This window comes from Curcuma longa, chromosome 2 (genome assembly GCF_044706935.1).
Source record: "Curcuma longa cultivar G26 ecotype Majalengka, Jawa Barat chromosome 2, ITB_CL_G26_1.1, whole genome shotgun sequence".
Lineage (NCBI taxonomy): Eukaryota > Viridiplantae > Streptophyta > Magnoliopsida > Zingiberales > Zingiberaceae > Curcuma > Curcuma longa.
The window spans coordinates 12237848-12252043 of record NC_133862.1 but is presented as its reverse complement, the minus strand read 5'-3'; the positions used below and the strand labels follow the sequence as shown (position 1 = coordinate 12252043).

At 38.6% G+C, this 14196-nt stretch overlaps 3 protein-coding genes across 3 annotated transcripts; 1 reads left to right on the top strand and 2 right to left on the bottom strand.

Annotated features, from left to right (window-relative positions):
- Window positions 1–728: 728 nt before the first annotated feature.
- LOC141822016 (putative E3 ubiquitin-protein ligase BAH1-like 1) lies at window positions 729–3854 on the bottom strand. The gene is made up of 6 exons (XM_074709425.1): window positions 3661–3854; window positions 1918–2162; window positions 1560–1817; window positions 1243–1380; window positions 1098–1156; window positions 729–1027 (listed from the first exon to the last, which is right to left on the bottom strand). The coding sequence occupies exons 1-6, from the start codon at window positions 3818–3820 to the stop codon at window positions 922–924; spliced, it is 966 nt and encodes a 321-aa protein (XP_074565526.1). The 5' UTR covers window positions 3821–3854; the 3' UTR covers window positions 729–921.
- A 1291-nt stretch (window positions 3855–5145) lies between these two features.
- On the bottom strand, window positions 5146–8802 carry LOC141821781 (thiamine pyrophosphokinase 1-like). Its single transcript, XM_074709143.1, has 6 exons — window positions 8622–8802; window positions 8417–8513; window positions 6915–6987; window positions 6451–6552; window positions 5523–5772; window positions 5146–5438 (listed from the first exon to the last, which is right to left on the bottom strand). Exons 1-6 carry the CDS (start codon window positions 8746–8748, stop codon window positions 5317–5319), a joined length of 771 nt encoding a protein of 256 aa, XP_074565244.1. The 5' UTR covers window positions 8749–8802; the 3' UTR covers window positions 5146–5316.
- Window positions 8803–11855: 3053 nt separating this feature from the next.
- Window positions 11856–13347, top strand: LOC141822172 (protein LATERAL BRANCHING OXIDOREDUCTASE 1). Its single transcript, XM_074709603.1, has 3 exons — window positions 11856–12413; window positions 12502–12826; window positions 12909–13347. The coding sequence occupies exons 1-3, from the start codon at window positions 11905–11907 to the stop codon at window positions 13161–13163; spliced, it is 1089 nt and encodes a 362-aa protein (XP_074565704.1). The 5' UTR covers window positions 11856–11904; the 3' UTR covers window positions 13164–13347.
- Window positions 13348–14196: the final 849 nt, after the last annotated feature.

The following is a 14196-nucleotide window of genomic DNA, read 5'->3' as shown; positions in this document are numbered from 1 at the left end:
TGATTGAATACAATTATTATTACTGTGTTAATAGAAATTTTATAATTTTTTATATTATAAAAATATTATTATTAAGTATTATTATGCTACACTAATAGTTAAATTATTAATTAATTTAAATTTGTATATGATCTGCGATGTCGGGTATTGATTATTAAATGATCTTTTTAGATTAACGATGTGATTTATTCCGGTCATAGATGATGTGATTTTAGAGACTTATTCCGGTCATAGTTTAAAGCAAGATGATGTGAGTAGTATAAGACACAATGAGCATCCAATGAAGTTCCTTATTCCCTGGACTAAATTCCTAAAGTTCCTTGTTTCACATAATATTTTCAGATTAGAATAGGGACTTTAAATTACTGTTAAATCCGACTGAAATCCATCAAAAACACTGAAAAGCACAAAAACAATATATTATTTTTCTGCTGTATTTTCAATAAGATGATGAATCGCAAGGGCTGAAGGGGAAAAAAGAGTTGAAGAGGGTGAATCAATCAAATGGGATTCCTCATAATCACCATAAATACAAAACTAAATTTCATATAAATATCAGAAGATCCTCTTACAGCCATGAAATCTCTTCTCGGCTGAGGCTTCACATTGTGCAGCATCACCAGAGTCTGCATCTTCAAATTCAAATTGCTATAGATAAGATAAGGAAACAATGCAACGTCAGCCTAACAATGTAACAAGAAGAATATCTTTCAGAAGCTCAACATCCTAAAAATTAATTATCAAGCATTTGCTTTCAGAAATTTTTACAGTAGCATCGTCACATTGTTATTATTATTTACCTACAACAACTCAAGGATATTTACAACTGCAAAGCAAGCAATCAAGAAAGGTTTGAACAAGAATTAATTTCATCACGACCATTTGATCACCATTCAACTGACAAACTATGTTTTAGTTATATCAGATACCAAGGAAATCTCGGCTCACTGATTCCCAGTGTTTCTTTGCCTGATGAACTCGCTCAACTCGTTCAATCTGACGCCGCTTCTGCCAGTAGTCAGGGCAGCTGTTTGGACGTACAAATTAGTGAAAAATCTTCAGCAGCAAAGCAATTGGAGAAAGGTCGACTGAAATACCTGTGTCTTAACAAGATGTTCAACTCGTCTAAGTGCACTGCACCTTGATATACTCCTTCCTGAAATGGAACACTGGAACCATGTTAAGTATGTAGATATGTTTTCTAGTCTACATCTAACAAGGCAAGATAGGAGAATTTGGCACCTGTCGACAAAGAGGACATTTGGATTTACAGTTTGCAGCCTTTAAACCATCAACTATCGTCACTGATGCAGCAGAACAAGAGCACATGTAACATAATAGATGGCCGCAAGTGAGAGCAACAGGGTCAAAGACAGTCTCCTACGAATGACAAGGTATAGCAGGAAATAATGATCTAGCAATTTCTAAAGTTGAACAGATGATGACTAGTTTAAGGGAATGTAATGTCATGCAACACTGAAGATCTTACTGCTAGCAATATATGAAAATCTTAAGTAGACAAGTCTTAGAAAATAACTTGTAAAGAGTAACCAACTCACCAAACAAATTGAACATGTTAAATCAATTTCAATCTTCATAGAATCGAAGAGGCTACATGAAAGTGTCGGTTTAGCTTCATCATCAAATGTAAGAAAACAGTCATCCAATAGCTCAGCCATAGAGTTGTTCTTATCTGTGCTTTGCCTCAAGTTAATGTAAAAGGCCATCAGTTCAGAAAGCCATGGTGATTGAAGGATTTCAATATGCATACTTGGAGCTTTAGATCTGAATGCCTGCCCTTGCTTTGAGAAATGAATCTGCAAGGGATTCCTTTGATTTAGACAGATATTTGCAGATGAGAAAGTCGGAAGCACTTTAAAAATTAAATTATGTATAATGATGTCTAATGTCGCATACCTTGTCATATTTTTTTAATATCTTCCTCATGGCAATGGAGTTTATGATACCATATGCAACTAGGTCCTTCCCTTCTTGCCTCAGTTCTCCATGACTCTGCAAAGACTTACCTCTAAACCACATAATATACTTCTTAAAGCCTGATGCTAAATGTAATTCAAGTAGCTTCTGAGCTCGTTGATTAAAACAACCAACAACAGCTGACATCTCATTCAATAGAGAGGAGAAGAAAGCACCGTCACAAACTACAACATAATAACACAAAATCAAAGGAAGGAAAATCAGATGAGAAGTTCTTATTCTACATCATAGGAAAAACATAATTGTTGATTAAAACAACCAACAGCTAACATCTTATTCAATAGGGAGGACAAGAAAGTGTCATCACAAACTACAACGTGATACCATAGAATCAGAAAAAGGAAAAAAAAAAAAAAACTCAAGAAAAGTGGTATTGTACATTTAGAGGAAGATGTCACATGTTGAAATATACATGCCCAGACTATCCAAATCTGTAGAATAACCAGATATAATTCCTGCAAACATCCATTTCTTGCCAAAATCAAAAGCTTGTAAGATCTTGAATAGTTTGTCATAGTAAATGTAATTTAAAGGGAAAAAAGGAAACCCTAGGGATCAATGTACCAAAAGGTACATCTTGTCTGGCTGCATCATTTCTCGCCTACCTCTTTAGGGTGTGCCAACTATTGGATAGCAGGGCTCTAAGCATAAGGCAATTAACATTATATAATGTTGGAATATACCATCATCATTATCACCAAGCCGTGTTAATTGCACTATTTGGAGCTAGCTACATGGCCTAACTTTTGCAAGCATCATAAAATTCATATCTCTTAAATCACTATTTAATATATTGGACTATAATTTTCAGATATTGTGCTACATCATGTACCTTCAAGTTTAATTGATTCAATTTATCTAATTATAGAATATATTCATCATCTTAGAACATGTTCAAACAATCTTAGCTACCCTTCTCTTATTTTTATCATTTATTGGAGGCTTGAAACTATAACTATGCCTACTTATTCTGGACAGTCTATTTTTCATCTCTTACACTCATCTTAGCATTCTTATATTTGCTAGATTAGTTTTGTATGAGTTATTTCCTAACTTCTTAACAATTTGATCCATAATGTATGGAAAAATTGTATCAAAATATCATACAAATTTAGATTTCCTAAGAGGGGGAATTGCATTCCCTGTTTCACTCCCAATTCTGTTTTCATTCTCCTGAATTTATTCCCATTATCCTGATTTCATCCTTTCTTCCCTTGGTTATATTACTCTACCGTATTCACGTGTATGCATCAGCATAGAATAGGACATTAAACCAATGATCTAAATCTGATGTTGTAAGTTAAAGGCAGTACAATCCTTATATCATCCGATATCCAGTATGAACAAAAGGACAAAAGGGTGGTGAAATCCAGAAAGGAACAAGTATGATGTCGTCATAATTTCAATTCATCAATTCCCAATCGTATTTAGTTCATATATACACAAAAAAAAAGAAAATAAAAAGGAAAAAGATAAACGGGAATCTGTGAAAAAGATATCGACGAAGCAGGCCTTTCTCATCCGATTCAAAACACGCACACAAGCAGAAGGCCCGAAGAAACAAATGTCAACGATATTAAAGAAATGAGACTCGTTCTCCCCAAAAGAATCCAATAATCTCATCCAGAAACAGATACGAGCGGATTAATTCCGAGGCCATACCTGCACAGTTATCAGGGCATTTGCCGCCGCCGCCATCTTGCCGGGAGTGGAACTCTCTCCTGCACCTCTTGAGGATCTTCTTCAACTTCTTCAACCCGACGGCAGGCAGCTCCTTCTCCCTCCCGCGCATGTACTCCTCGTATCGCTTACAAAACTTCATCGCTTCTCCGCCCTCCTCCGACTGCGGCGGAGCCGCTCCCTGTCATCGAGGCACGAGAAAGGTCTCAAAAGCCGCACAAGAAATAGTCCTCGACTGAGCTCTCGCCGACTTATCGGATCAACCTTCTACACAAATGGATATCCAATAAACTGTGGCACGGCGGGTGTGCGTATACCCGTTTTGTACCCGTTAACCGATAAGCGCATATTTAAAGGGCAGAATGCTCATTTGGAAAATAGGAGGGCCCGATTTTTAAAAAGTACAAAATTAATTACGTGAACGTTTTTCTTGTGTTGCTTGAAATCCGCTCCGGGACATAAGTTGTTAGTTATTAAAGGTATAGTTGAGTTGGTTATGACAAAATTATTAAAGTGGACAAGGGTCTAATCTCGATGAAATTAATACAATATCCTCTTTCATCATGACCAGTTAAAAAATTTATTGTATGTAATCTTATCCAATTTTACAAAAAGTTATTTAGAAACTTGAACACTTTTGCTCTGTTTGATGAGGTGAGAGAGAAAAGGTTTATTAACGGAAGAGAAAAGAAAATATTTATGTCCTTATTTAGGAGAAAGGGAACATGTTACCTTATTTGGGAAGAAAGAAAAAGGAATAAAGTTAAATATATAAAATTATAAAAATATCCTTCTTAAAATAAATTTATATGTGAAAAAAATATGTATATCTCATTATACTGATGTAAAATTTTTCTTGTCAAAATCACAAATAGACCAACTAAAATTAAGTTTTATAATTTAAATAAATAAAAAAATTTAAAAAAATAATGAATAGCGATACAATAAACATGCGAAATATAGAATCTGTATACTTTAATACGATAAAGATAAATCAATATTTTTATATATATTTCTATAAAAATTTACTGATGTGAAAAAAGAGTGAAAAGATTGTGTTCAGTTAAAGAAATTTGAAAAATTTAGATTAAATAAATTATTTGAGAACTAAGATTTTAAAACAGGAATAAAATTAGAACAAATAATATTCAAAGTTGTCTTTCTTTTCCTTACACCTCAAATTGGAGTATAAGAAAATCTCCCTTTTCATCTATAAGGAAGGTTAAAACTTACCCTTCCCTACCCTTCTCTCCTCTTCCCTCACTCCTTTCCAAACAAAATTTAAAGTTCCCTTTTCCTTATTTACCCTTCCTTCTCCTTCCCTCACCTCCTCACAAACAAAGCATTAGACCTCTAAATCATACTAACAAATTTACCATTACACCAAAACTCCCCTCCTGCTATCAAACATCTATAATTTATCATAAATTTACCATAACAATGCCATATCAAGCAAGATACAATACAAAAAATAACTCCACATTTGTTTCATTAGAATAGAAAAAAAATGTACACTGGTTTTACTACGGAAAGAAAAATAATAGAACGATACAGCGTGGTGAGTTCCTTGTAAGGCTGAGGCCAGACTGACCTACAAATGATCAATGTAACTGTGGAAAGCCAACAATAAGATGTCTCTCAAATGTCCTTTTTAATAGATATAGTCCAAAGAAGATCTGTATCAGACTTGACTGTAATCTTCTCCTCGCGCACAATGTTTGAAGTGCTTATCAAAGAACCAAAGCTCATTCCTGTGTTGGCTGCAAACAAACCCAAACCATCAGGTCTCCAGTACCATTTAGTAAGAGCAAAATAAAAGGGGAAGAACAATCTGATATACTGACTCAGGTCCCACTGCAGGCCGGTGGTAGTAGTGCTGGCTGATGGCGCACCAATAGGAACCAATCCGCAATGTGGGCCTTCAACCGATGACTGGATGTGGATCTCATGGTGATGTGTTTTCGGCAGAAGTTGGATCAAACAATCATCCGACAGAAGAACAATTCGGATGTTGGAGAACTTGTATAGTACATTGATGTTTCCAGCTTCATGGTCGAATCTTCCACCAAGAGCTCCAGCAACTAAAATGCAAAGCTATGAAGAGCATAGTGAAATAGGGTTAAATTTGCAGAAAGTATGATGCACAAATAGCACAACCAAAAGAATCAGAGCACTATGAGCATTAATTAGATACTGGAATAAATTTGATGGGTCTCATTAGGCTGACTATGGAAATTCATGTGCTTGTCCATGAGTATTGTCGGCAAGTGGACAACTTGCCTAATGGGAATACCTCATTTGGAACCCTATCCCTAAAAAGGTCAATCAAATACCTTATAGAATTTGTGGATAGAAAAATTTTTTGTTTCTTATTATATTCGTTAGATAGGCATTACTTGAATATACATAGACTCGTAATAAAATGCTAAAATATAAAACTTCTAATGTGCGACTAATCCACTAGATCGAAAACCTTATTAATATAATGCCTTTAACATGTTTGAATGATGTATGCGATTAATTGTTTTCTTATGTGTGATAAATTTGCTCAAAGCAAAAGTACATAATTCTTTCACTCCTTGCCCATGGAAGGCACGTCTTTAGGAGTCAGAACATAAATTCATCAGCATACTGGACATTTACTAACTAATGCATCAAGTTATCAACTGAAATAATAAACAAGCAGCTGATCATGGTAACTTGTGATACATTTACAATCATCAACTAAAATATCTAGAAATTACGAAAGATTTAGGCATGGTCGCAACTTACATTTGACTTATTCAGTTCGTCCGTAGAGTCACAGACATGAGCAACACATTTGTGTAGATCTGTGGTGTCTTGGTCGTCTGATAAATCCTCTATTTTGACACCCTACAAAAAAAAAAGATACTTTAATGCCATTCAGTAACATTTTTTTTTAAACTTTTGCAAAGAGTTTGTATGCTAAACCATGCAACAGAAAAATTATGAATGAAATTATAAAATATAGAATCTGCATATACTCATTCTTATATGTATTATTTTGAATTGATCGTGCATAGTAGCTTAATAATGAGAACAGTATCATATTTATGGAATTTTAAGAGGCGTTATGTTTAGATATATTATACTCCAAATGGCATAATTGAAATATTATGTTTAACTAAAGCTTCCCATGATAAACAAAAGGTTCAGCACCTTTCATTAACAATAAAATGTTAACAGCCGTGATAAGACAACCTTAAAAGACCTACCAAGTTGATATAGAATTCCTTCACTTCTGGCCTTATTGAGTCCATGTCACCCCTAATTATGTCTGGTTTGTACCTTGGGAAGGAAATGAAAAGTGTCAGTAGCTTCATACAAGTTGAAGGAAAATAGGCAAATGTAAATACGAGGTGCAGCAAAAATGGCAAGAGTATACATATTTAAAGAAGCAAAATCACTCTTCCAACCATCTGAGATTAAAACACCACCAGAATCATAGTAAGTTGCCTTATTCTTGACATGGAGAACTGAGATTAAGGACTTGGCCATGATCTAGAACAGACAAATGGTGCCGTTTACAGCCTCGGAATCGCCTATTTCTCCTAAATTTGATTCCTTACTCCGATATATAAATAGTAGCATGACCAGATTTTGAGGAAGTAAAGACTTAATTGGCATAAATTGAACAGAAAATTTGATTTCTGTACTCTATAAAATGAAAAGGTCCTATATTTGAAGTCACTTTTCCCAATTCACGATCCCCCTATTCATTATCCTTACCACGAGAGTACAAAAATGTAATTAACATGTTTATCAATAAAATAAGATAAAAAATTTCAATAGAAGGAAGAACCATAAATTCAAACAAGTAACACATAAATAAATAACAATGTCTAGTCAATTTCACCAACATAATTAAATATGATTTGGTCCTTATCAAAAGAAATTTATAATTTATTTCTGTATAAAAGGTTTAAGTAAGAAGTAAACAAAAAGTACAATCAATTTAGCAAGTCAACATATAGATTAATACCCAGATATTAATTGATGAATATTTTTGTTTTCACTAAGTCTAGTGGTGCATGAGAATGTTTACAATTTCATTCCAAACTAGAGTGTCAGTCTTTGACCAGAACGAATGAGTTACAGTGCCATGTTGACATGTTGATTCATGGTGCCATAGGCAGAGACAGTGATAAGGAGAGTGGAAAGGAGGAGGAGTAGTAAAAGTGTTAGAGGAAAAGAAGGTTTACGGTTATCTCATCAAAACAGTGAGTCGTCTCCCACTGGGCCGAGAGGCCAAAATGAAAAAACCTTGTTTCCAACAATAGGGATTGGAATAAGTTTCACAAATTAATGAATCTAATGGGTTATGGGTTGATTTATAAGTTTATATGAGTGTAGACTCTTCAATGGTTGGTAGGGGGATGACAAGTCCATCTGGATTTCTTCCTATACTGGAACATGGACGAACCAGTTTACTTGTTTCATACCATGTTCTTTGAGCTAATGAGAAGATTAATTTATTGTCAACGAAACAAATGTTGAATAAATGAATGCCATCTTATCTCTCTTTTGTATCTAAACAATGTGATTTATCTTCTACCATCGCCTCAGAAAGAGAAAAACAATTGCAAAATCACGTACCTTACAAGACAGAAAACCAAATCCAAATTTTGTTGTAAAATAGCTATAGCAGTTCATCGGCCAATTAATCAATATTGAACTAAAACGAAAACTCCGACAGATTTAATAACAAAACCCTAACCTGTGGCGAATTTCCATCGGATCTGCCTCAGGGAACAACATGGGCATGTCGTCGTACACCCGATTCGCCCCTCCATCGGCGAAAACGCGGATCTTTGCTGATCACACAAAACAACCCAAGCCTAATGTTATCAGCAACACCGACAACACCAACGGAAACTCAAGGAGAAAGAGAGGCAGGGGGGTCGAGGGGGTGCCGAGCTCACCGTGGCTCCAAAGCACAGGCGCGAACCGGGGTAGGCGCTGGTTTAGAACGACGAGGGCGTAGAAAGAGGAGGCGGCTGCGTCCGCCGGAGGGCGAAGGAAAGTGGAGGAGTGCCTCATCGCCTCCATCGTCCGCCGCGTCTCGCGAGAAGCAGGAAGCAGCGATGGCGGCCGACTATTTGTTCGATTATTTTTCTTGTTTTGTTATCGTCGTTTTATCCACGCCGTTGACTTATTCAAATAATTAGTTTCTATTTTTATTTTTATTTTTATATTCAACGCTTCCCATTAATCTGAAGATTCGTCCGGTCTTACAAAAATTTTTTTATCATCATCAAAGTAAATTTAAAAAATACAAATAGATAAATCTAAAAAGTATAAATAGATCCACAAACGATCCAATATCATAATAATTCGAGTACCGTAAACATACGAAGTATCTTATATGGGAATCGAATCTTAATTATATGAGAATCTATTCCACCTCTTATCATCGTACTTGTTATGGGCTATCTTACCTAGTTAAGAAAGTCAAAGCTCAGTCTTGGAGAAGTGACACGTCGGATGCAAGAAGTGTGAGCGACCTCTCAATTGACTAACTCCAAGTTCGACTGACAGGCTCCAACCTCGATTGATTGCAAGCCTAACTCCTCAGTTGATTTAGCTTTGCCGAATAGACACCCTCGCCCTATGTTGGCTTAGCTCCATCGACCTGACGTCGCTCACTTAGCATGTCAAACCCTCTAACCTAGCCACTTCAGCCTGCTTAATGACAATCTGAATGGCACGTGATCTGGAATGATACATGAAATGACATAGTACGAGGAACAACTCTCACTTCTACTACCCTATATGAAAGGAAATCGTTTTTGCAGCCCGAGGTACGCACACACACATCATTCTCCACATCTACTTTCATCTCCTCACCTGTTCTTCTCCCTCACTTATGGCCGGCGAACTAATTTGGATATCGGATGATTTGTAAGCTAGGACACCTCTAGTTTCCATTCTAACCCTCATTCTCTTTGAAGCTCTATAGGACCTCCAAATTAATTTAGTTGTTGGCCCTTCCAGCTGCATGTAGGTTTCGAGCAACTCCATCAACATAGAAGTCAGTTGTCTAGTGATTCATCTTGAGGCGGTCTCAAACAAGAACAATACCATGCTCCGGAGGAGATTTCGTGTAATGATATTGGATGTGGCAAAGATGAGGCTAGAATAATCAATATTTTTTTAAAAAATATCCTCTTGTTTGTTCTTTTTCCTTCAGTTTACTTTCCTTCGTCATGCCACAAAGGTGCCTGTAAAATCATGATCGAATTTACTTGTAAAATTATAATTAGTTAGATGCAAGATCGTGGCTAAGTCTATTCAAACAATCACTCATCTAACATATAAAAGATAAATAGCCCTCCAGCACCACGCACACAGTAAAGAGATCACAGAGAGATCACAGTCAATACTCTATTGGGGCATGCGTCAACATCGAATTTGGTGAAAAATTTATGTTGGACAACCTCAATATGAAGTACTCATGTGTGAAAAAAAAGATTGAGAGTTTAGTTTCATAAGCAAAGTACTCATTCTAACATTGGAATGATCTTACAGAGATGATGAAAATATGGAGATTGACTGTCAACGTATTATTATGAGTGTTTTTTTATGTATTCGATAGGCGAACATGGAGAAGGTTATCCACCTCTTGAATTAGTCAGACAAAACTTAACACACCAGTAAAAAAATAAAAAAAAAATAAATTATATATCATTAATAGGATTATTCATGCCTTTCATTTATATTTCTATTAGCAAATTACTTACACATGGGAAATGATATTTTTTTTATTTATCTATTGAGTAAATTCGGAATATAATTTATGTATATAAATCAATATCTAAAATATTTATAATTTAAACTCTGATTCCTTTTAGTATTTTACTATTATATTACTTTATTCTCATTTATAAGAAGTGCAAACATAAAAATACAATCATGCACCGTAGTTGAGATTCTATGTGAATGCTTACAAAGTACATTTTGTTGTTGCACTGTGCTAGGAGGTGGGCTTTGTCAGCTATCATTTCAATAAAAAATGAAATTTACCATCTCAACGGTCCCACACGATCGGTCCTCCCCCATCATATGTGAAAAAGTAAATCGTCAGCCATCAATGGCCACATACAAGACAGAGTATTATCTCGACTTCGAGATTCGACCCTTGTTCACTTCAAGAAATCCATTCATCGTACCAATTCAACTATGCCCAGTGACCTTTGTTAGCCATCATTAACACTTACAAAGCAAACCCAATAGTAATAAATTTCATATATGATAAGGTTGGAGAACATGGGGGTGATTGGTTTAATTAATTACGCTGAATAATACTCTTCAGTCGTGAAGTTGCATAACGCAGCGACGAGAGAATCTTCCGAGCAATTTCTGGAAAGAGTCTCCCTCCTCTTTTTATGAACTCTGCTGCGTCATAACCAACTCAACTACCCTCCCTCCCTCTCGATATCTCATAGCATTGAGTTTGACCGATCGAAGTTCATGGAATCCACCGATACACTCGCACTGTTCTATCTCTGAGTGCCACGTACGTACACTCGGAGAACATGTATATATAATTGTAGAATCTGCCAAGCATGAGCGACAACACTAGATTCCATGGAGGCATGGCCTGGTGGGTGGGACATGGCTGCCAAATGAACACAGATTCTACACCATCGGAGCTCCTTAATTTAGTCTGATATTGAGGTGAGTGGATCTAAAAGGAGCACACAAACACTTGGATGCTTTGACAAAATGAAGATGCGGAATGATTGAAGATCTGAACACAGTGGAGTGCAGTGCCCTTTAGTGCTAGACCATCATGAACACCATTCACTCTCCTCTCTTCTCCTTCCTCTCAAACCTCATTTGAGATTTTATTCTGTCGATTTGTGGGCATTCGAGCGGCCAGATCTTATTCCATGCACCATGAAGAACTCCTTGCTAAAAGTCACCGAGGCACTAACGACGGTTGGGAGCTTAGGAAGCAACTGCAGCAGGTTCCAATAATCTTAGTGGGGGAAAGACAAAATAGCTCGCTAGATTCCACGTTGAGATCCAATCGCCTCTCCGTCCAAGGATTTCTGCGGTTACGTCGGCGTGGTTGCCCACGCTCGAGCACCAAGGACGGCCGAGGGAGAGCTCCCGGGCACTATATAATGCCGGGAGAGAGAGAGAGAGGAGCAAGGGAGACAGGAGCTAGCTAGTTGAAGCAGAGTAGCTAGCATTGGTTCCATGGCGTCGCTGCTGCCGTCTTCGGAGATCAAGGTGGTGGAAGACGTTCAGGACATCCAGGAGCTGCGGCGCGCGCAGCCGACGGCGATACCCGCTCGGTACATTCGCGATTCGACCGAAAGGCCGGCGGCGGAGTCGGTCCTCGCTTCCCTGCGCGTGCCTGTCATTGACTTGTCGAAGCTGGTGCGCGGCAGCAGGAGGCAGAGCCAGGAAGAGATGGCCAGGCTCTGCTCGGCCTGCGAGGAGTGGGGATTCTTCCAGGTGATCAACCATGGCATAGAGGAGGGGTTGCTCGAGAGAATGGAGACTCTGGCGAAGGAGTTCTTCATGTTGCCTCTCGGAGAGAAGGAGAAGTGCCCGATGGCGCCAGGCACGATCCAAGGCTACGGCCACGCCTTCGTCTTCTCCGAGGACCAGAAGCTGGACTGGTGCAACATGCTCGCCCTCGGCGTCGAGCCTGCCTTCATCAGGAAGCCCCATCTCTGGCCTGCAAAACCAGCCTCTTTGAGGTGCTACTCCATTAATCCTTCTGATCTGTTCTTCCTTAATTCTCGCAAATCCTTGATTTAGACGATCGAGCGAGCAATTCTGTTTCAGTGAGACATTGGAGGAGTACTCGAGCCGCATAAGGAGGATGTGCCAAATCTTGCTGATTCTGATAGCGAGGAGCCTCGGGCTGAGCCCCGACTACTTCAACGACATGTTCGGCGAGGCGGTGCAAGCTGTGAGGATGAACTACTACCCGCCGTGCGCGAGGCCGGACCTGGTGCTAGGCCTGAGCCCTCACTCCGACGGCAGCGCGCTCACCGTCCTGCAGCAAGACACGCGCTCTGTCGGCCTGCAGATCCTCAAGGACGGCGCCTGGGTGCCTGTGCATCCCATCGCCAACGCCCTCGTCGTCAACATCGGCGACACTATTGAGGTGATTGATTACTGATTACGCCCATCTCCGTCGCATTGCTCTGCCTCTCCTCAATCGCCTCCTCTCAAACATATGCACGCAGGTGCTGACCAACGGCAGGTACAAGAGCGTGGAGCACAGAGTGGTCACCGACGAGGAGATGGATAGGCTGTCGGTGGTGACGTTCTATGCCCCAAGCTACGAGGTGGAGCTGGGGCCTGTTCCTGAGCTCGTCGACGACAATCAACCGTGCAGGTACCGGCGGTTCAACCACGGCGAGTACAGCCGCCACTACGTCACCAACAAGTTGCAAGGAAAGAAGACGCTGGAATTCGCAAAGATCCAGACTAGCTACTGACCGAATCTACTGCTATACTTTAACTAGTTATAGCACACGACGTGCAGCCAGATAGAACAGAACAGCAGCTTGAATTGTGAAATTGTAGTTGGTGTACTAGAAATTAACGTCCGTTTAGTATAAATGTGTGTGTGTGATCTTCAGAACAAATAAAAATAGGTGCGGGTAAAGTTTAATATTACAATTAAGATAATTATCATCTTAATTTGCAATTAAGATGTTGCACAAAGATAAAAATATATAATATTACATTCACTCTTGTAATATCTTATAATTCTCATGCTTCGAGGTCTTCAATCTCTTTGATTTAGCTACCAAGCCATCTGTTTCCATTAAATATCGCGAATAATCAAGCCACCAATCGTCGATGAGGAGGATTAGAAGGACTTGATACACACTTTCACAGAGGATTAGAATGACATTGGGTCCCGATGGACCACTAAGATGCTCAATTAGTTAGAGTTGAGGTATAAAGCTAGAGTAGGAGGAAGAAGTAAAAGAGAGAGAGCTCAATGGAGCTAATGAGAGTGTGATGGAGCTGAAGAGAGTATGTGAGTAAGAGTTCGAACCTTTGCATGTACCTTCTCTAGGATTTATATAACAGTCAGAAGAGCATCTCCATATTAGAGCTAATGAGAGAATCAGATTCGACAATTGTTAGTTGTCTCTCCATCTGCTAAGCCTCACGTGTTTGAAGGATGACATCTAGGAGATCAGATCTAGCAATCACATAACTGCTTCTCCATTCACTCGGTGTTATGTGTTCTGGAATATTCGCAATTGTTGGCAGTGGACCAACATAGGGTGTGAGGCTGATTTGTGGATGAGGAAATGAGGTCGATGTGAAGTGGCCTTGAAGATAAATGAAGTCGGCAATTAAGGTCGAGATAGAGATGATGTCGAAATCTAAAAGTCGAGATGTCAAGGCCGAGTTACCAAGGTCGAAATGCTGAGACCAAGATGTCATGACCAAGATGCCAAGGCCGAGATGTCATGATCGAGATATCTTGGCCGAGTCATCGAGGTCGGGTTA

Coding starts and splice junctions, on each gene's coding strand:
- LOC141822016 (XM_074709425.1), bottom strand. CDS start 3,820: ATGAAGTTTTGTAAGCGATACGAGGAGTACATGCGCGGGAGGGAGAAG. Junction 1,818..1,917: donor TATTAAAAAAATATGACAAG/GTATGCGACATT, acceptor AATCCCTTGCAG/ATTCATTTCTCAAAGCAAGG. Junction 1,381..1,559: donor TAACATGTTCAATTTGTTTG/GTGAGTTGGTTA, acceptor TGTCATTCGTAG/GAGACTGTCTTTGACCCTGT.
- LOC141821781 (XM_074709143.1), bottom strand. CDS start 8,748: ATGGAGGCGATGAGGCACTCCTCCACTTTCCTTCGCCCTCCGGCGGAC. Junction 8,514..8,621: donor GCCTGTGCTTTGGAGCCACG/GTGAGCTCGGCA, acceptor TTGTGTGATCAG/CAAAGATCCGCGTTTTCGCC. Junction 5,773..6,450: donor ACGAACTGAATAAGTCAAAT/GTAAGTTGCGAC, acceptor TGCTCTTCATAG/CTTTGCATTTTAGTTGCTGG.
- LOC141822172 (XM_074709603.1), top strand. CDS start 11,905: ATGGCGTCGCTGCTGCCGTCTTCGGAGATCAAGGTGGTGGAAGACGTT. Junction 12,414..12,501: donor GCAAAACCAGCCTCTTTGAG/GTGCTACTCCAT, acceptor ATTCTGTTTCAG/TGAGACATTGGAGGAGTACT. Junction 12,827..12,908: donor ACATCGGCGACACTATTGAG/GTGATTGATTAC, acceptor ATATGCACGCAG/GTGCTGACCAACGGCAGGTA.